The 21,936-nt window shown below is 38.7% G+C and overlaps 2 protein-coding genes and 1 long non-coding RNA gene across 4 annotated transcripts; 2 read left to right on the forward strand and 1 right to left on the reverse strand.

Moving 5' to 3' along the window:
• Nucleotides 1-708: 708 nt before the first annotated feature.
• LOC143458890 (prostaglandin reductase 1-like) lies at nt 709-2,970 on the forward strand. The gene is made up of 9 exons (XM_076955786.1): nt 709-881; nt 1,000-1,045; nt 1,254-1,304; nt 1,477-1,644; nt 1,729-1,846; nt 1,973-2,125; nt 2,210-2,315; nt 2,428-2,543; nt 2,631-2,970. Exons 1-9 carry the CDS (start codon nt 776-778, stop codon nt 2,739-2,741), a joined length of 975 nt encoding a protein of 324 aa, XP_076811901.1. The 5' UTR covers nt 709-775; the 3' UTR covers nt 2,742-2,970.
• Nucleotides 2,971-3,121: 151 nt separating this feature from the next.
• On the reverse strand, nt 3,122-14,672 carry LOC143458889 (uncharacterized). The gene is made up of 11 exons (XM_076955784.1): nt 14,224-14,672; nt 13,966-14,076; nt 13,700-13,845; nt 7,107-7,273; nt 6,237-6,995; nt 5,784-6,080; nt 5,331-5,563; nt 5,114-5,261; nt 4,881-5,014; nt 4,553-4,778; nt 3,122-4,368 (listed from the first exon to the last, which is right to left on the reverse strand). Exons 1-11 carry the CDS (start codon nt 14,448-14,450, stop codon nt 4,228-4,230), a joined length of 2,589 nt encoding a protein of 862 aa, XP_076811899.1. The 5' UTR covers nt 14,451-14,672; the 3' UTR covers nt 3,122-4,227.
• Nucleotides 14,673-20,770: 6,098 nt separating this feature from the next.
• LOC143458891 (uncharacterized) lies at nt 20,771-21,597 on the forward strand. Of its 2 annotated transcripts, none has more exons than XR_013117722.1 (3): nt 20,771-20,889; nt 21,222-21,302; nt 21,459-21,597. It is a non-coding gene; the product is annotated as an uncharacterized LOC143458891 (long non-coding RNA). The 2 variants fall into 2 exon arrangements; XR_013117721.1 differs by lacking the exon at nt 20,771-20,889 and adding an exon at nt 20,982-21,110.
• The last annotated feature ends 339 nt before the right edge of the window (nt 21,598-21,936 follow it).

The raw sequence follows: 21,936 nt of genomic DNA on the forward strand, positions 1-21,936 counted from the left end.
AGCCTAGTGAAGTTTTGTCGAAATATCATCACATATTAAGGCTGCTTAAGTATTACTATTAAACTTTTGTATTTTGTTATACGACAGTAGTTACCATGTTTTAATATGTTGCAGCTTGTAATCCACTTCTTATCAATATTTGCTTACACCAGCACACCGCGTTGATATAAAAGCCGTTGAAAACTCATTCAGTAAAATTTGGTTGTGATTAACATTTGGCTGCAAAATAAAAATCTTATTTCAAAGTATATAACTACACGGTGACTCAGTTCAACACACTACCGCCTTTGTACAATCGGTATAGTAAGCTCTGATCGATGACGAAACATTGTGATTGTATTAATTTCTCTGTTGTTATTGGATGGGTAGGTGGTACGCACTCCATCATTATGTTTTCCAGTGTAAAAAGTATTTTAATCTGTTAAATTTTACGTTATTTTTGCCTGTGCTTTGGTCAAGGGTAGACGCTAAAGAGTTTCTCGGTTCGACATCAAAGTGGTAAAATACGTTTTTGCTATATTCTTCAATCTACGCGCGTCTATAGAAGCAAAAATGCGATATTAGTATGTTTGCCAAGTTTCCCCAAAATTTTAACCACCTCTGAAAAATTTAAGTTAACGATAAATACTGTTCTTCACGAAACGCGGCAGACATCTGATTTCACAAAAATCGATTCACCAACTGAAATTGATATGTAACAAAATATGTATGTTTATCCTTTTTAGTAACTTACAATATATTTACTTACTAAAATTTCAACTTTGAAAGTTAAACGATGAAATCGAAAGTTTATGTAAAAGCAGCTGAATTTGTTGGACACCCAAAATTGACTGATTTCAAAATAATAGAACAAGAAGTAAGCGAAGACCTTCAAGATGGAGGTGAGAATGTTTTGCAAAATACAATGAAAAGCAAAATGTATGTATAACAGAACAGTTAATATAAGCTAAACAAAGCGATTATTATAAACTGCTTTCACCAATAAACTTACCTTTTCAGAAATTCTAACAGAAGCCGTATGCATTAGTCCGGATCCTTACACAAGGTAACCCAATGTCAATATCCACGAAGTTGCTGAGAGCCATTAGGCAGCTGTGGAAAGTTTTATTTTTAATTAATTGTCTATTAAACTTATATGTTTGTGTGGGTCGGTGCATTATCTAAATACTTGAATAAAGTCTTAAAATACGCAGGTGTACGCAGTTAAAATAAACGCTGTTTATAAGAATATTTTAAAGTTTTTGTTTTGACAGAGTTTGGAAAATAGACGTAGGTCAAGAATTTATTGGATTTCAATTAGCAAGGTTAGATTTTAAACTTTTACACTTTGAATACTACAGTATATACAATGCTTGTAGCTATGGGGAAACTAGGCTTACATCTTGTAAAAAAAAGTTAAAATAATGTCTTCAGTTTCACATTACATTACAAAACCTCTCGATCGAATTTTATGACGGTCTAAATTTTGGAAAACAGAATTTTAAAAAGTAAGAACGCTGAATATCCGGAGGGCAGTCTTGTACTGCAACAAACTGGTTGGCGAACCATCACTAAGAGCAAAGGTGAGCAAGCCTGGTATACCTGCGACGATCTTCCCAAGAACATCCCACAATCTTCAGCCGTCGGTGTCCTCGGGATGCCGGGGTAAGTGAAAAAAATTGTTTATTAATTGCCTAATAGCCATTTAAACACCCGCAGCGTTTTACGCCTGATGTACTTTTGCTACAGTGTTACAGCTCATTACGGATTGCTTACATTTTGTGAGCCGAAAAAAGGAGAAACTGTGATGGTAACAGGGGCTGCAGGAGCTGTTGGCACAATCGTTGGTCAAATTGCAAAGATTTTGGTAGGAAAGTTTGTGTTGTATGAAGTTTCAGTGTTGATACATTGTTTCCGGAGCAATTTAATAATAATTGGAGCGTATAATTTATCATTAGTGATTAATACCTGTGCGTTATAACATCTCTCACAGGGATGTCGAGTTATCGGATGTTGTGGATCTGATGAAAAAGTAGAATACGTGAAGTCGATCGGATTTGACGCTGCCTTTAATTACAAGACAAGTGACTGGGATAAAGCCTTGACCGAAGCGGCACCTGACGGCATCGACTGCTATTTCGACAATGTACAAGCGTTGTACAAAATGAAACAATAAATGCAATATTGGCTTATTTTCCTTATAAGATTTACTGTAATCTTTCTTTCTTAGGTTGGTGGAAAAATGTCAAGTACTGTTATGAACAAGATGAACCCTAATGGAAGAGTTGCTGTCTGTGGATGTATTTCAAGTTACAACAGCACTGAACCGGATATGGGTAAGAAATAGCCACGCTTTTGCATGAAGTTTACGAAAATGTGGATTTACGGAGGAGAGTTATTTATAATAATATTGAGATCAAATGTATTCAACATAACATTTTAATATAGCACCTGTCATCCAATTGAATGTGGTCGTAAAATGTTTGCGGATTACTGGCCTTCTTGTATTCAATAACTCGGACAAAAAAGGATCCTACAATGACCTAAAGAAGTGGCTTGAAGAGGTATGTTTTGAAACTTAAGGTACACACTGGTATAATATTTTACATTCATTTTGTACATTTAGTCAGTGTATTTGCTTTTTTGTTTAGGGTCGAATCCAAACAAGAGAAACTGTTTCGAAAGGTTTCGAGAACATTCCTCAAGCCTTTATGAATATGTTGAAAGGAGGAAACATCGGAAAAGCAGTTGTGGTGTTGTAAAATCATTATGTTAACTAGTTTGAGACATTTGATGAGGCAAGATTGAGTGTATAAAAACCGTATGACAATTAGCACAACGTGTCTCATTGACAACAACTGTCTTGCCTGTATTTATATTTACTATACAACATAACGAGCTATCTATTTCAATATAACCTCAACGTGTGTGTGTTCATCACAACTCTATAATCCAGCACAAAATAAATAAATGTCTATATTGCCATCGAAACATTTCTTGACGTATGACACTTCTTAATGGATGAAATACAAAGCCAAACAAAAATAACCAACGGAACAAAAAAACGAAATCATGTTTACAAAACATATTTTATTTCCAGAATCATAACAATTGAACTGACTTTCCTTGAAATCAAAAAATATGCGTCCATAATAAAAAGTTTATTTTTAAGTAATACGATCACCATGACACAAAGATACAAATACATTTCTTTGCTTTGAATAAGCACAGGTGTTATTCCAAAATATGTATAGAACATTTTGCCATTTCAGTGCACCAACATTATAGAAGCCACTAAACGTTTCAAAATTAAGGAAAAAAAGAGAAACCAGAACAATGAAAGAGAGACTGGTAGAGCAGTAACCCTAATTTGAACTTTTTAAAACTTTCTTTAACCTGGCCAAGCATAGTTTCAACTCGACGTTTTACACGTCACAATTGGCATACGCCTTTGCACGGGCGCCCTACCTAAGTATACTGCACGTCTAACATTTAATGTGCCAAAGAAAAAAACGATTTGTGGCGAATGCAGCGCTATCAAACACTCACGTGTTCGGCATAAATTAAAAAGGCACATACACCAAAGCAAACATGGAATTACTTCACGGTAATGTTCAACATGAGAATTAACATCTATTCGTGAGTTGAATTTTAAGTGTGTGGGAACAAAGCAATTCGATTACACGCTACCAAGCGAACTCGCTACACCGATGGGAACCAAATTTTAAACCAAGACGCTTGGATTTCAATTTAGAACGTGGAAAACGGGAACGTTCACACAAAATATAACAGGAATGTTCGCACTTTACAAAGAGACGAGCCCTATAAAATAATATGTACAGCGTGGACGATTTTTCTACGCGAATAGTTTCCATTTGTGACCAGCACAAAAAAGCGAGGCCCGCGGAACGATTGCAGGATTCTGGCCATCCACGAACGAGTTAATAATTTTGGACGGAGACTAAACGGAAAAGCAGCGCGTTTGAAACAGAGAGAGAGAGGAAAGTACATGCGGGATAGAGCAATAAAATATATACAAAACACACTTAGAAAATGGAGATGCCCAATTTGGCACAGATACTTCGGTGTGATAAATTACCGTAACCATTTGCACAGCAAGTCTGGCACCTCTCGAAAATAATCCTGCGACATTATCGTTACGTCGACGGTCTATAACTTGAACTTTGAGTTGGCGATCGCTTTCGCAACCATCGAAGATTAATTTACAGGATCAGAAGCTTAGCCTGCTTACAGACGCTTAAGCCGATTGTAGTGACCACATTTTGTCTTCTCGCCGGCCCACGTCTTACTCTTCGCTCTGCACATGCGCAGTTCTTTCGCATAGTCCTCGTGCGCCATAGGTCGGTATGACGGCGGCTCACAATAAGCCTGAAACAGGATATATAAAAATTATAGCAAAATATTTTTTGGATACGGGATAAGCTTGCGGACTACTTTACATTACATTATGTTTAAACTTAAAGTGAATTATTCTAAAATGCAACTTAGTAGAAAAGAACAAAGGAATACTTCCAGCAATAACTAATCATGGGCAAGTGGTACTAAGAATCACCTTGGTGTCCTTGGTATGATAGAAGTTCTTATAGCCGTCTTTGAGAATGTAAAGCTCGGGGTAATGCAGATGTGGGTATCGGTTCAATTCTCTGTCCCTATTACGTAGTGCCCTCGCCATACGCGGACCGCGTTCTGAACTGAACTCGCAGTAGAAAACCAAGACCGGTGGTTTGTAATTGCCGTTGCTTTGAGAAGCCCACATTGGTTTCGGGTTATTGAAATACCTAGTAGACACGAACGACGATTATGCTTGCGACTTTCATCAACGTAACTAACCCAGTTGTACAAGGCTGTAAAACAGGTTTGAATAAAAATACAAAACTAACATCTTGAAAAGTTCCTTTTCCTCCCAAAAGTTATCGGCGCTGACCACGTGACCACCTTCATATTCATACGGGTATCGACAATCGATGATGCCGAAGCAGACGGTCTCGTGCTTTTCGTTGATTAGATTGATAAGCTTTATAAAAGTCAACCAAACATTATCTCAAAATGAAAAGCAGAGAATGTACAACTTCCATTCACATATTTCTGCTGTAAACACAAACTAATCCCGTACCGTTTGAGGAGAGATATATTTCAGATCTTGGTGCTTTCCGGAGACAGTTTGCAGACAACAGACCCTACTAAAATCTCCAACTAAGTTTGGGTCGCTGCAGCCCAAGTCGACCGCCCGCATTATATCAAGCTCGTTGAAAGAACGCGATCTGATAAGAAGACGATTATGTAACAACTGAGTTACCGCGTGGAAATTGCAGACAACTGGGAGTCGATACCTATTTAGTGACGTGTTTGGTTCTTCCTCTGTTTCCGGAATATCGGATGGCGACGTCAAATCCAATGATCTGACCTCGTCTTGACGACGGTTGCACACTGGACGTCGACGTTTTATCCCAAACGGGGTGGCAGAATCGCCCTGCAGTTCGGATCGTCTGATCGCCAGCAAGGAACGCTTTGTAGGGACTACAGGAGGGGCGGAGGGTGACCGAAAGAGTTCCCGAGGTTTTGGCTGTGTTTAAAAGCTCTTATAATTTGGTAAATCGCTCTTGTAAATCGCTACGTATCGGGTAAAAACTCAAGAAGTTTGAATAGTATGAGAACGTAGAGTTAAAATTGCTCGTTTTAGAGAACACTTACTGGATTCGCTATTTTAAGAGTTGATCATAAAAGAATTTACCACTGGGATTACAGGAGGAAAGATACCATTAAAATTAACCAACTGTACTCGCCATGCGCTCTGCAACCATGCTGTTGTCTTTGCCTTTGTCAATTACGGAAGCAGAGAGCAGAAGTGGAGCAGTAATGAGGCCATCTAGTCCCTCGGGAATTGCGCTCATGTCGTCACACGTATCTTCGCCATCATGAAGTTCGCGCACGTTTTCGCTCAGCATTTTCTCCAGTAGACGTTCGTCGGCGTCACTGCGATCATGCTCGGAAGAAATCATCAAATCGCCATTTTCAGAATCAGAGTCGTTCGAACTGCACAAGCGCGAGTGGGAAAGCGGTTGGTCGTCATCAAAGCAAAGCTGTGAGGAAAGCAGCATAAACAAGTTGGATGTAGAAATAAAGTTAAACAATGCATTAATCATGCATGAAACATACATGTGTAATTAGTTCTTTGTACATAACAAAAATTTAAAATGATTTGAAAAATGATTCTTTGCTCTTATAAAGATCATCACCATCTGCGCAGGAGCAGAGATTGGACGGAAATCGCTCTTCATCGACGCGACGGGTGAGGAGTGCATAAGCGCTGCATCCGCTGATCTAGTTTTTCGATCTTTGGACGAAAATGCCATCTTTCGTCGCCTCGAGTCCGAGTCCATGAACGAAGAGCCACTGCATTTCGGTCGCTTACAACATGTCGACATCGAATTTGTGGTCGCATCAAGTGATCGCTTGTTTCCTCTTACTGGTATCGGAGAGATGTGGCCAGTGCAGGATGGGTAGGACTTGGCGCGTGAAAACGAAACAGCAGAAGAAGGTCGCGCGATTCTGTTCGTTCGCGCCGATAATGACGCGATGCTTCCGGGAACAACACTTTTTTCCGGAGTCAGAGATCGGTCTCTAGGGCTGACTGCTCCTCGTAGTCGCTCTTCTGCATCTCTGCATAATTGCTCCTCCCTTTTATTCTTTGCATTCACGCTCGATGCATCTTCCTTGGTGGCTCCTCGAGCCACTGCACTAAACGCGGACAAAGAACTTGCGGCAAAATGAGGAACCACCGGCGATGAAGTCATGCTGGGTGACTTAAGCAACGTAGAGGGAGGTAATCGTCGCATAGCATTGAAAGGTGAAGGGCTTGCCATTGGCGACATAGGACTAGGAGAGTTATCAATGCTGCAGCGGCGATGGCTGAACATCTGCTTCTTGGTGCCATAAAGCGGGCTGTTCTCTTTTCCGGCGCATTCATTGCCAAATCCTCCAAAACGAAATCGACCCTGTCAAACAATCTATTATTTACTTGAAGTGAGATTACAAACGTGAAAGCGGCAACTCTCACAGGCCTGTTATTAATATTTTTGAAGGGATGCAATGCCTTTATAACAAACCTTAGTGGACCCCGGCATGGATTTGAAACGACGATATGAGTTTAGTTTCCCATCCCCGTAGGCACTGGTATCAATGATGTTGTCATCTCTGTTCTGCAGTGCCCGTTCAAACTTTGCTTCCATTTCCCCGTGGTCGAGAGGGCTTGGTGTGTCGGCGAAACAACCCTCTGGGTACGAATGGGACATGATCGGTTACGAGTATCAAGTATGGTAAGAGTTTGTAAACATAATTTTTTGTAAATTCGTTACCACATTTCTGCTCTGATAAAGCCCAACCGTATGGGTCAGCGGAACCTTGGACAAATTAAATAAGTCGTATACCAAAACGAGTGACATCTTTTTTATTGACAGTTTTATTGATGACTGTAAAAGATTTAATGAAATGGAAAGATGTCCGTGACTTTTAACTACAGTGCTATGCAACAAAAGCATGTTTCTACGTGTACTTCAACAATATATTTGCCTACTGTACAGCATGTTAATAATTTTTTATTCTAGTACCCACGTCCTACATTATATTAGCAACTGCATATCCAAAAATTCAAATATATAGAAATGCCTACATCGATTGCATTACAAGACTGCAACAACTTCACCTTCATTTTCTATTGGCCTGAACGCACTGACTTCTTCCGGTATTGCGTCCATTGCTAAAACAGTGGCTGGGCCTCGCCAACTGGTAACAGGCTCGCCAGGCTTCATCATGCCACTTTTGTCAAGTGTTTTCTTTTCCCTGGCCACTAATGGGGACATCCAAAATTCTGGGACAGAATTACTGTTGGGCTGATAGGTTTGCTTTCGTGGTAGAAATAACCTGCCTTTTGCGATACGCCTTGCTCTGCTGAAAAGTCTGGCATTGTTTCTGCAACCTGATGGGCAAATGAAATACCTTCTGAAAAACTTTCCAGCTCTGTAAGTTAATGACCAGGTAGCTTCGTCAGCTGTAGACAAATACTGTACTGTGCTAAGAGCCTTGATTTATTTTTACACGATCAACGAATACATTTCCGTTCAAATGTTTTTTTCAAACACTGTCTTCGAAGCATAGCATCGGGATTTACATGTACATTTGATAACCAAATCTTCGAACTCAATACTTCAATACTAAATAAGCAAATCTACCGGGGATACACGTTATCTAGTTGAGGGACAAAAGATGAAATAAAACTCAAAGCAAATGAAAAGGTGATCACGCGTCGCTACCTTGGTGAGGAATTACTAGAGACCTTCGATATGTGCCAGAGGAAATTGTTTATACGGTTTCCAACCATGCAACGATTAAAATTTCCCCTTTGACACAAAAATTGACAAAATCATCCCGTATCTTATAGGATGAGTATGTCTTATAAAGTAGCACCAACCCTGGATAAGCCAAAAAAGCTAACAACAAAATGGGTTATGTGGGCTGAGGTTGTCATTTGAAAAATGGGTCGCAAAATATTGGAACGATTCACTTACAAATACGATTTATGTATCCAAAGCAACGTTGAAGCACATCATTTGTAGTAAGGTTGTAAACTATTTATCGTTCAAACTTTGTGATATATGGCGAAGTTTTTTTTTATTTTACAGACTTCGAGAAAAACGCCAAAAATTTGTTCACACGCCACGCTCAACAGTGGCTTCACGCCTTCTCACATGCGGTGTCGTTTGACTGGTCATTACGAAGCGTTATTACAGTTAATTAGCAGGTGTAGGTATGTTCACAGAACTTTATAGGAAGTCGAGTTACTGCACAGCGGCTTACAAGTAGGAATCAAGATAGAGGTTTTAGTGTCTCTATGCAACAATATCAGTAGTAAAAATTAACCGATATTTTAGAACGATTCACACTGGAATGAACACTGAAACTTAATGGACGCAAACAATGCCTTCGAAATATCGCCCTATATTTTAGATGTTATAATGAAACCTTTTAGTGCACTGCATTTGATCAAATAATATAAAGAAACAAGCAAATGCTGAGCGGTTTTATGGGACTGTGTTATTGCTTGGTTTACCAGATTCAAACTCATGTAGTTAAAACCGTTCACAGTTACAGTTACAACTTCTTATTGTTGTTCATATTATATTGACAATATGTCGGACTAACATTACGTTTAAGAGTTTTCAAAACTTGACCTAATAGCGCGATTTTAACCTGCAACATTCACAAATACGTCAGACATTCCTCAATCAACGAAGCGTGGCCGCGTGCTATTGGCGACGTTACGCGTAGAGGGCTTCGTCAGAATTTGAATCGAGGAACCGTTGGCGTTGGAGCTATTCAAAAACAGCCGCGGCAAGATTGATTATGATGTCATAATGCAGTGTTCTCCCTGTTGGTCACGGTACTAAGCAACCTGTTGCTACGCGCACTTATCTACGTGCCATATGCCGTTTCTTGGAGATGAAACGTTTCTATGGATTTGTAAAATCGTACTTCCAAGAAAAATATGTAGCTGCTTTTCTAGGCCATTAAGGTATTAGTGTATAACATACGAATCGTGCACGGTCAAATTTTAAAGGCGTAACCCGTGCTAGAAAAATACGGGAAAATTGCAATTCGACGACCGAAAAATATTGAATTCACTACAAAATGATATTCATCAAAACACTAGCCCAGTAGTTCTCAACCTTTTTTGGCTTACGGCACCCTGCAAACAACCAAAAGATTTGGCGGCACCCACAGTTACACCAAAAAGTTTCTGCATTAAATAAAAATAATTTTCGCAACCGTTTTCCTGGACTAGTGATTAGTGCGCAATAACTTGCGGCACCCTTGCGAAACGTAAATGGCACCCCGGTTGAGAACCACTGCACTAGGGGCTTGAATAACGCTTGTTCAATTAACAGGGCGGCTTATCATGTTGTTTGAAACAGGACATATTCGGAGTAACATATTCAAGCAAAAGTGGAAGAATGCACTTGAAAATTTTGAGATAAAAGAGCAACCGAAATTATTTTGTGGGTCGTGCCAAAGACAAAGTAACAACGAACAAAACCGTTGAAATGTCGGCTTGGTCGTAAAATACGATGACAACGGCTTGTCCGAGATGGCAGCTGATTGGCTAATTAAATTGAGACGTTCTGACGTTACAATAAACATTCTTTAAGCCGTCTAAAGGACAATGATTACGCGACAACAGTTTAGTTTATTTATTTCCAGCGAAACGACCGTTTTTCTTTTCGTCACATTCAAGATTTATTACGTCACAATGAGTTGGTTGGTAGCATGGAGTGTGAACTGACTTTGAGTCTGTTACAAATGTAATTGAGAGATAAACGGGATCGCTGATTGCAGTTTGTCAAATCGTTTCAACTCGTTCGAAATTACAGGGATGTAAACTCTAATTATTTCTGCGTAATTAAGTAGCAATTTCATAAAGTCTGTTTAAACATTAGCTTTCAATCAATTCGCGGTGTGGGAACTCATCGTCCGACCTGTGTAGTCATTTTGGCTAGCAAAATCGGTACCAAGGTAGAACAAGCATGGATACGCATGATTGAAAAACATAATTCGCAAAAATGTCCTTGCTCTAAATACAAGAGTGAGGGTGGACCATTCCTATCATACCAACCCCACGCATTTACCAAGGGTTAGGCTATATACAATATGGCGCCAGTAAACTTCTGTGAGCATCATGAACAGATTTACCAAATGTCTACTATGGCTTCCTTTAAATTCGTTATGTCGCGCTAATCGTTACAAAAGTTTTTGTCATACAGTAGGATAAGATTATCACGTTGTAAAAAAATATTACAGATTGTGTTTATACATACTTATAAATCCGCAATGAAATGTTGTTAAAATTATTGTCGCACATCTTCACGATCAACAGTAAATCATGATTGACCACACACCTGTTACCGGATTTTTGTGAATGAAAAATTTCTTTTCAGCGGGAAAATGTCTATTATGACGTCGGTTGCGCTCTGATGCGCAAGCCAACGAGAAGCAAAAGCGGTTCTGATAAAATAATAGCATGTTCACAGGGCGGGAATTGTGAAAGTTCAAAAACGCCAAAAATAATTTGCGGAGGCGTATTGTAAGTAGACATCAGGTGCAACGCGCAGGAGGAATGTTTGCTCAAGCAATACAAAAATACGGCTGTTTTTCGACGGATTTATGACATGTTGTATAGTGTACCCACAAAAAAACCGTTGGTCGCATCATTAATGTCAGTTTTGAAGCCGCTTAACGTATTTCAAGAAACCATTGCCACTGAAAAAATATTTTTCTAACTTTTCAGACAACGCCACTATAACGAACACTATCACAACATACAGCGCATTACGCGATTTATACAAGCGTAGTATAGGGAAGGAGATACCGAGACATACAGGCCTGGGCAAGTTGTGGATAACCACGCTACCATGCCCAGACAAAACTCGTGGTACGTGGCTTGGTACACGATCAAATAAAGCACGTAGATTTATTTGCAAGCTTAAAGAACAAAAGGTCGTGACTTACTCTGGATGCAAACTTTCACGGAAAACCACCCCAAGACTGTGCGAAGAGGCATTTTTCGTCAAGAGCTTGTTTTGTCTTAATCTAAACTTAATCTTAATCAGTATTCAATTTACTTGGACGAGATTATAATGTAATGGTAGTAGCGCAAGACAATCACTACGTTTTCACCACGATTAGTCTCATCGCACTGGCTGTTGTACAGCCATTGAACAAACTCTTTTAAATTAGCTGACACAGATCTGTAGTTATGTTTGAACTTGTTGGCACTTGGTGCGATGATTAAGTACCTTTAAAGTAAAAGTAGTGAATTGGCTTGACTCGTATTGTATTGTATATACGACCGGCAGGCGACAGCGTTCGGTAAAGCTGTTAACAAATCGACTTCAAGATAGGACAAATCCCTTTTTATACTGACTTAATCGGCCAACGATATTTGATACAGCGAGGTTACGCGATACGCCTAATCACATTATTAAGCTTTTTACATCAACTGATTTTCCAGTAACCAAACGTTTAACGAAACGTTCTGAAAAAACGCGTATACCTTGAAAAGACCACTTGGTACCTCGACAGCGTAATGACGACATCGCATTTTTAGCGTGTGTGCGCTTTAAACAATACGCAGAATTTCCGGATCTTTGCGTTGGAGAAATTCTGTAACTGTAGCCTCAGATGGTATCAAAAATTCCCTTGCGCATTATAACGCCAGTGATGCAAAGTCGACAACCATCATACTACTGTTATACTGTGCATGCACATGACAAAATATTGCTGCATTAACAAAATATATACTGATGAACACGATTGTGACGTTAATTTGGCGCCATTTTCAAACAAAAGCTCGTTAAGTTTTGCATGTAATTGTTTGCCATTCGACATTTGGCGGACGGCACTGATAAGCATCTCATCGATAAAAATGTAGATGTATGATTGCGTGCGACCAAACTTTTCGATAACTAGTTACTGTGGAAAACTAGCCGGTTACCAGATGGCTGAACCGCTAAACAAATATGTTTAAGGCAAAGCTGACAAAAGTAATCGATCTTATTCATAAAGCCATAAACATGCTGCACAATGCGTTAACATACTGTACTGTACCTTGGCAGAAAATCAAAAATCTGACTAAGTTATGTTTGTTTTCCGTGAAAATTACGTTAGTGTTCGATTTACTAAATCGGTCAATTGCTGTGTGGACGCATTTAGGACAAGTAATGACAAATAACACATTTTGGTGCCAATTGAACATATGCCAACTGCACTATAAATGAATAAGGCTACGCTAGCAACTGTTCACCGTTCCGCTAGTCTGACCACAGCTGCCGATCGTTGGCGGCTCGCGCGAAATTCAAATAACAGACAGAAAAGTGGACATGTTCATTACATGCCAAGCTTTGGAATATTAACAACTATTTCGCTTGTTTTGATGTTGTAGTTATTGTCAACTGGTATATTTCGATTGAGTAAAACCTTAGGATTAACGTTAAGAGAGATTAATTTCTGTTTTGTGTATACATCATCGCATCATACACATTTGAATTGGTTTTCCCAGATATACGTTATCGAACTGAGCATGCGGTTGCAAGATAGCCTACGCAAACTATTATGTTTATGACTACTCAACGAACTTTCTAAAACAATAACGGATTACTAAGTAAACAATCAACTTGCATGAAAAAATAAAGTGCAGGGTAGAGTGTATAGTAGACATACAGGCAGAGACAGGTCACCCAGATCAAGCGGAGTAACTGTTAAATGTCACAGCAGGTAGATTCTAACGCATACACCTGGTTTCTATGTACACTTAGACATAGACAAAGAATCAAGCTGTTATACACCTCTCACTTATCGCCATGAGCATGGATAATTACTGTTGTTTTCTGGACTAGACATACACTCATTGAATAGGTAACTGCAGCGCTATTAGCCATGGAGAATGCGAAACTGTTTATTTTACTAACAAATTAGCAAAGCCCACTGGGCAGTCCCAAATGACCTAACGCCGCTATATGACCGTTTGTTTAAGACAACATAACTGCTTCACTTGCGAGTTGCAACGAATGTCCTTTCATCGTACTTTTACACATATTGAAGTCACGAATGCACAACGATATAGAATATTTCTCAATTATACATCACTCACCATCGTCATCGTTGTCGACAGAGGGTGAATTGAGGTTCAATGCACAGGGCAAGGTCGCAGGAGATGGATTACCTAAGGGATGGGGAGACTCGAGACTGGACACACTGGAGAGGGAAAGACGCTTGCGCGGTGTGTTCGTTTCATGGCTAGAATAAACAGTTGGGCATAACAACCAGTACGTCGACTCGTTAAGTGCATGCTTAACTGTACCTGTAAGCCTCAAAGATTAAAAACTATTTGTTGCAATTTGAGAGTATCAAAGTTACCTGGTGTTCAGTTCACGGAAATCAAAAGCCAAACTTGACATTGGAGACATGCTTTCTTTTGGTGAATACACACCGGGTGAATAGCCTCCGTGATTGCGAGCATAAAGTAGGCTAAAATTTGTAAAACATACAATGGAAAATTTCTCATATTGAAAAACTCGCAGGCAAAGATAGAAAGTGAGCACATTCTATCATGTACGTTAAAGAAACAGAGAAACTCATACAAATAATAACCTTTTTGATGCTAACAGCGCTCACCGATTTGGTATTAGAGATCGTCCACCAGAAGATTGCAAATACGTACACGGCTTAGGAAGTCCAGTCGAAGAGCCTGTTGAAGACAAACCAACGTTTTCCTTGTCATATCCCTTTGAAGTTGCCGAAGTGGTTCCATGACTACCCAAAAAAGAGTTAAGTAATGCCGGCTTGATAATGGATGATGCTGACCGATTGGAGGTGGCCGATGAAAAACCAGAGTCGGTCATGGTTTGGGGGCAAAGCTTGCCTTCAAGCAGCAGAACACCACAGCTATTTAGGTTGTTATGGGAAATTGGAAACTATTTTATTAAAATCCAATTATATCCTACACAAGTAAGGATGTCTATCTGTGATGTTCTATAAAAAAGAAACAAAACGTTCGTTCACTTAATCCTAATAAGGCAGCATACGACCAGTAATCCGTTAGTTTTTGTACAAGTATTGTATAATTAAGTTTTCAACTAGGTTTAACCTAAATCTTGCCAATGTCCATCGAGGATCAACCGACTAACTAACTATTAAAAAAGTTTTCCTGCAGAATAAGGAACCCTCAAAAGAGCTAGCTTTCATCTACGCGACATTAACCACGCTACTTCATGCTCTGAAAAGAATGAATCGACAGACGTTCACTTCAGTTTACGTAAACCAAAGAAATACCGACAACGGCTCTAATAGCTTCGTAAGTAGAGCTCATTGAAAGCCTATTTCAACAAAATGCCAAAAATATGCGTCACACCTACATCGATTTTTATAAATCAAGCAATCAGAAGAATGCTGACATTTGTTCGGCATTATTACTTTCTAAACTACTTCCAAACTGCAGTTCTCATGGTAAAACACTTTGATGGTTTAATCAAAGTTGATGAAATAAACAGATGAAATTGAGTTCTTGGGGTGTCTATTAATTATCTTGCTGTAGTGGTAAACATTATATTCGTCGCTCCCTCACACACAATGACGAAAAACATTAATAAAATCATTCTGCTGCTGTTGCTTAAAACACCGCTATTAAAGAATGTACCAGAAACATTGACCAACACAAAAATGTAAAAAAGAATATCGGGTGTGTAAGTCGGCTTCAATTACTGACTTGCGATAACACATAACGTGTTTGTTCGATTAGTTTGATGGTCTCTTTCAAAAATACAAACTAGATCTATCATTCTGAGCTCATCTCAGCTTGAGTTTGCTTTGCCTTCACCGATGCTCACTGATTTACTTGGCCACTTCTTGGTCTGCTCTACGCCCTTTTTCTCACTTCTGTCTCTTAACGGCGAAAGGTAAAAGGAAACTCCCGCAACGGCCTTCACAGTGTATGGGGCATTTAATTTCAAATCCGTTTTGTCAACAATACCTGATATGCCCAGCCTCTGCTTGATCGTACCTTGCATTGCACTTTTTCGACCAGTTCCTTGAGATATCTACGCTCGTTTAGTGGATTATGCAAAATCGCATGGGGCGGCTTTCCGGATATTTCAGTATTAGTATTTTATATCTCTTTTTGCTGACCTAGCTTTGAGAGTATTACTGCAAAAAAGAATATCACACACGTGTAGCATTTCTAACGAGCGCATTGGTATTTATTGAATCCGCCAACAGTCTTTCGAGCTAAACACAATGTTTTCCTATTCCTGTGTTTTTCGCGACATTTTCTTAGTAGGTTTGAGTACATGATGATCGCTGACTGATATTTGATAGCATTAAGCTTAAACTAAGGCTGAGGAAAACAGCGGTTAAATGTACCGGTTTGAAACCATTGTTTTACTGGTGCAAGCGATAGATCTAATGACAAATTCTATCCTCTGGGTGTGCTTTTTCTATCCGAAAGGTCGCCTGCTGCTTTTTTCAGTGCATTTTAGACTGTGCGATGTTTTGCTTCACTCGCGGGTAGAAAGATAAGCAGACTTGCGGCCTTTTCATTATTTTCTCCGATGTTATCTCCAACCCGACCGACCTATCTGTACTTCTCACCTGTACATTGTATTCAGGCGTAAAGATAGCGTATATTTGCAGGGAGAAAAAATGCGGATTGTTTGACCATTGTAACTTCACAGAATGTGTTATCGTTTTTATTTTGACTATTCAGCCGTCAATTCAAACTACTTTATGCAGTTCATCCAGAGCTTACAGAAAAACTTTCCCTTAATTGAACTGAACAGTTTACCAGTACCGGTACTTTAGTTCAACACTCCAACTTAATATAAACCAGACTTGGCTGTTCTAGGCAAGCAAATGATGAATGACGTAACCGCAGCTCGCTTACCATATGCTTTCGTAAGTGTCTTTACCTCGCCCTATTTGTAGTTTCAGCACGAATGTTATCAGGATTTTATATCTTTTTAATTGAAGGCTGCTGGCCGTAAAAATATAACGATTGCTTAGCAATTTTTCTTGACAGAAACCTACATATGCCAAGGGGTTTAGCGTTTGGCTGTAATCGGTGACTGAATCTTGAATGACGGATTTACTACACATTAAGCTCACCCTAAACCCAATATCCAGTAGGAGTAAACATCTTCACAGAAGTGAACTATATTCGTAGAGAAGGAAATTACAGTCAGCGCGAAAATGCTGGGTAGTTTCATGTCAACATTAAGTAGACGCAGATGCAAGTTCTAACAACAAGCCACAAGGAAGGGTCGCGTATACAATGCAAAGCTGCAACGAGGACTTGAAGAACTTCACGAATTGCATTGAAAATTTCGACAACGTTAAGACCTGGGAACAAACTTTAAATTGTTTCCCGAACGATTCAAACTTTTCACGCTCTAAAGAACACACGCAAAAGCTGTCCACGTTAGGTCACCGGCAACAAAGTAAACATGCGGTTGCAAAAAGGACATAACGTCGAAACGTGTAAGAAACGTCCGTCCCAAAAGTTAAACTTGTGGCTTTTTCAAGCGTGAATACTGGTATCCGGAACAGGCGTTGTTTGAAAAATTCAACAAATTTGTTAGCTCAAACGAATGACCGGCGTTACTGTTAACGTATTACACTCGAAGCGTGAACGGTTTTTTAGTTAATATATTCCACAAAATTACCTACATTCAATTTTGTGCATGCTATCAACAATACCATCGTTAACCAACCTATTTCCACAGCAACGAACGCTTAAAATTACCCGAGCATTTCTTGTTTTACATTCTCCTTTTCCACTATATCAAAATAGAATGAATGTGCTGCTACGCTAGGTTGACTACTTTGCGAGCACCGTTTGTGTTATTAATGTAATTCGCTTTGTTTATAACATACTTATTTGCCTAGATTTGCATTTGCCTATAAATTACAGCGTATAGCAATTATTACCAACAACTATTCAATATTCTGAAGAAATAATCACGACTTTAAGTCACTAAAAATTAATTCTCTCCGTTTTTATAGGTCAAAAGGCACTAACATGGCCTACCTTCGCAGAAACCATCAGATGCAAATAGTTACAATAAAAAGTAAGTTCGGGTGACAAGATTAGCTTGCACGTAATGAAACGTGTTTGTTGACAAATCAACAAGCAAACAATTGCACGTGCCCGACAGGCAAGGTGTTAAACGAACCAGCAAACTCTATGAAATCTGCACTAGGCAAAAAACAACATGCAAACAATATCACCAGGAACGAGTGAAACGATTTGCGGAACGACATGGTTAGCTTGCAAAGTGTTGGTTATCTTGGAATGAACAGAACAAGCATTCTTAGCACATTTGCAAGGTTTCTTATAATTTGACCTGGATTTCTATTATGTCATAAAAATCAAAGAATGGGAAATTGTCAGTTACGACCGTTATCGATTATTACGGGAAAGTCTAACGTTCACTGAAGCAGTAACAAAAAGCGGCACACATCAGATAACGCAACACAAACAAAAAGATGCTTTCGAACAAAAACAATGCGTTTCAGGAATAAAACAAAAGATAATCGTGGGTTCAACCAAAGAGATATCGAATTTAGAAAGCGACTTCGGCATTACTAGTCACGGGTCGCATAATCATGTGTTCAACTTTTATATTCGACGCTATCTATTGCAGTCAAGAGGCGGTGAGACATTTACGCGAGTATTGGGCGGACTCCGCTCACTAATCCCCGCTTATCCAGACAGTCTGCAAGCCACTTGCTTGTAATTGCTTTCTTAAAATCTTGTGCGTCTATTGTGCATGGCGATTACATGATTAATTTTGATTGAACATAACAACGTATGAGGACATGAGCGTAAGTACTCTGTTAAAATAAAACCAAAGACCAAGTTCATTTCCAAAACTCCCAATAGTCAGTCGATTGATGCTAGAACTGATTTTTAATTGTGCAGTACCTAGAATTACGGGGCTAGCGTCCACGCAACTTAATTCACGTCACCTATATAGCCTCACCATTAATGAATGCGAAACATTTGTCGGGGAAATACGTACGGAAACTTAAGGCTTATCCACGCTATTACGCAACATTTGAAAATAGTTATAACAAAAAAGTATTCAGGCGCAAAAGTATTTTTGAGAGTCTCGTAGACTGCACTTTTAAAATAAGTATAATTCGTTCAGTGATAAAAAGACATAATAATTCGTACAATTATTTATAACTTCAAAACGGGTTATTCCAAGAAAATGCAGAATAACTGCTATTCCACTCAAAGCTAATCATGGTGAAAAGTGATATTTATCGCCGCCTTTGCAAAGCGGTGGTTATAAAACAAAGCGATAGATTGCAGGACAAAGCAGAACTTGCACCGTATTAGTGCCAAGCAATTTGCCGCGTTGGGCATTCCCCAAAGTTAATCTAAAATGAGAAACAATTTAAAAATGGTAACGTTTACAAAGAAAATTTTGGCCAACTTGCTTCGCCATCTGCGCAGAGGACTTTCCGCCGGACAAACAAATTTCAACAGCTGACATAATTTTCTGGGGAGTCTAATCTGCAAGTAAGTTGGGTAACGCCGACCTATATTGACAGTTTGTTTCTTGACAAGCCTTAATGAGAAAAGGCTGCACGAGACGCTGCGATCACTGCGATCCAGCTTGCACTTCTACACTTTTACAAATAACAATCCTAAAAAACAAAACAATTTACTGTAAAATGATTTTCCAACCACGGTCGACAACCATGAAACTAAAACTACATTAAGAGGTGAAGGTGTAGTAATAAATCTCGCCTCAATATAAACTTGAACTTAGCTTCAAGTAGCTCGGCATACTCTTACAAAAAAATCAACTGTACTTCACTAACGTTAGCGAATGGTGCAAATGACTTTCATCAGGCTAAAGACACATCCAGCCACTTCGTAGTTTCGTGCACGATCGGATCTACAAATGCCACAAACAGAGCCGATGATGCGGCAACGAGTTCTTGCAAAATAGGTTCAAGCGAAGGCCAGTGCGACAAAAAAGACAAAATCCGAACCACTATGTGGAAAATGTCATTTTCGCTAAAGTGATTTCGATTGCAATGAAACTTCTCAATGATCACAGGCTTCACAGCAATATTGGTGCCGTCAACTTTTTCGCATGACTGCAGACTGTCTGCATCCAATGCGAAACGCGTTATTATCCAAAACAGCATGTAGCGACTCAGCTTAAATGCTAATACTAATAATAATAATAACTCAAGATAATGCATAAACACAGAACGTACATATCTCATTTTGGTAAGCGGCGCCCAATACTAAAAACTTCTTTCGTTTGTTAAGTACAATCGGTTGTTTGTTGTGCTAGTGTTTAAATGCGACAAGTGTAAATTTGTATGATACAGTACAGTAATACTGTACATTATTATCTACAATCAAATATGAACAATGACTTCAATTCTTTGGTCTTTCAAACCAAAAATGGTGAAACTAGCCTTTGTTCAATGATAAATGGTTTACAAAAGTTCATGTCTCGATAAATTAAGAAACTCTGCAAGATCTTTGCCCAAACTTAAAGGTCAAATTACTTGAAGCTCTAATCCAAAGCTTCTTGTGAAGCTTTCCGGAAGAGATTACCACCACAAAAACTCCAAACTTAAGCGACAATTCCGATTGAAATTTGTTTGTTCCCTGATTGACCGGGTCGCTATAAACAGCGAGTTACCTGGTGCAGTCACCAGAAATGTAAAATAAAAACACCAAAATATTAACTGGAGCTTAAAACACTTTAAATGGGTTACCTTATCGTTTACTAAATGTTAAAAATGGATAAATGTAAAACGTCTTATATAAATTATACATACATTTACTGCAGTCTTAGATTAGATCTGTTAGATTTGCTTGCTAGGCAAACTTGTAAACAACATGAGCGCAAGCTAAACGGCGAAAACGCACGACGTATATACAACTAAAGGGTATAAATCTTTTAACGTTTTACTTGTCATGACGTATTTCCACTTCCCTGATAGACAGCGAATATAGCAATTAAGTAGGTGAAGTGTAAGCTGATTATATGCGTATTACAATATTCTTCCCCAATCCAGAAAAGGTGTCGGGTACAGCATATGCCTACACCAGTATACAGTAACCAACGTCCCAAAACCTGATTAAACTCATGAAACTAATAACCACAATTAGTTAGTTAGATTATTAAGTTATAAAATTTTGGCCACCCTTGATAACGTGTTGGCTTTGCTTCAGTCCTTTTCACCATTATCCCATTGATATGAAGGCTGCAAGTAGCCCTGGAAAAATCTTTATCAAGGCAAATATGTCAAGTATGTCCTTGGTTAAATATGTTGTTAAGTGTAGTTTACCGAATAAAATGTTTTGCGTTAAAATTAAAGAAAATTTGCAAAGGCAAGTGGCTAAGTGCCTAATTTGCCTCAATGTAGCAATGGCTTAGGCCTTAGGATATACCTACTGCTGAAAACATGGTGAACTATGATGTGTTATGCAAGTAATAAGTGAAGTTTGATATTCCTTATGGATGGGAAAGGTATTGATAATGTCTGTATTCCAATTAAACTACTAGAGCGTGATTTACATTTTTAAAAAACTTAGAAGAAACAGAAGACATAAGGATTTTAACTCTTGTCTAATGCAACAGATGAAGGGCTGACAGCTAAATTCTACAAATAAGGATGCCGGTACTTCAAGTGATAAACCAAAAAATTCTTTTCACTACAATGTGAGTGACATCATAAAATAGAAAACTAGACAAGCTTGCGCCAATACCATGACCGTTAATACTGTAGGCTATGTATACATGTGTTAATATATAGGGTTAATGATATCATGCCATCACTGTACTGTACTTACAATTATGATATTAATGATTTTTAAGTGAGCAAAAGAAATGAAGATATCTACAGAGATTCCAAGCGAAGGAAACATACCAAGTTTTAGCATCCATAAGGAATTCTATTCTGTGGTTCCTATCAAATATAAATATTATACACAAAATGGTATTGCGTATAACATTTGATCGTTGCAAATTCGTAAAATTTCCCACCATTTTAATGATACGCTATACTACATGGTATTAGTATGTCGTGCGTAAATTCAAACATGCAAAGTACTACTCACCTTAATACCTATGAAAAGGTTATAATAATACGTTACAAACATTACACTCAGCATCAAGCTCAATAAAACAGAAAGCATAACTTAATAGAGAAACAGTGATGGCTTCCAAAGCAACAGTTGTTATAATGACAAAGTTGAGGTAAAACATAATAATCATATACATTATCAATTATCATATTCCAATGTTTGCAAGAAATTGTCAGTAAATGTTCAATAGTGCATGTAATAAGTCTGAG

This window comes from Clavelina lepadiformis, chromosome 5 (assembly GCF_947623445.1).
Source record: "Clavelina lepadiformis chromosome 5, kaClaLepa1.1, whole genome shotgun sequence".
Classification (NCBI taxonomy): Eukaryota; Metazoa; Chordata; class Ascidiacea; order Aplousobranchia; family Clavelinidae; genus Clavelina; species Clavelina lepadiformis.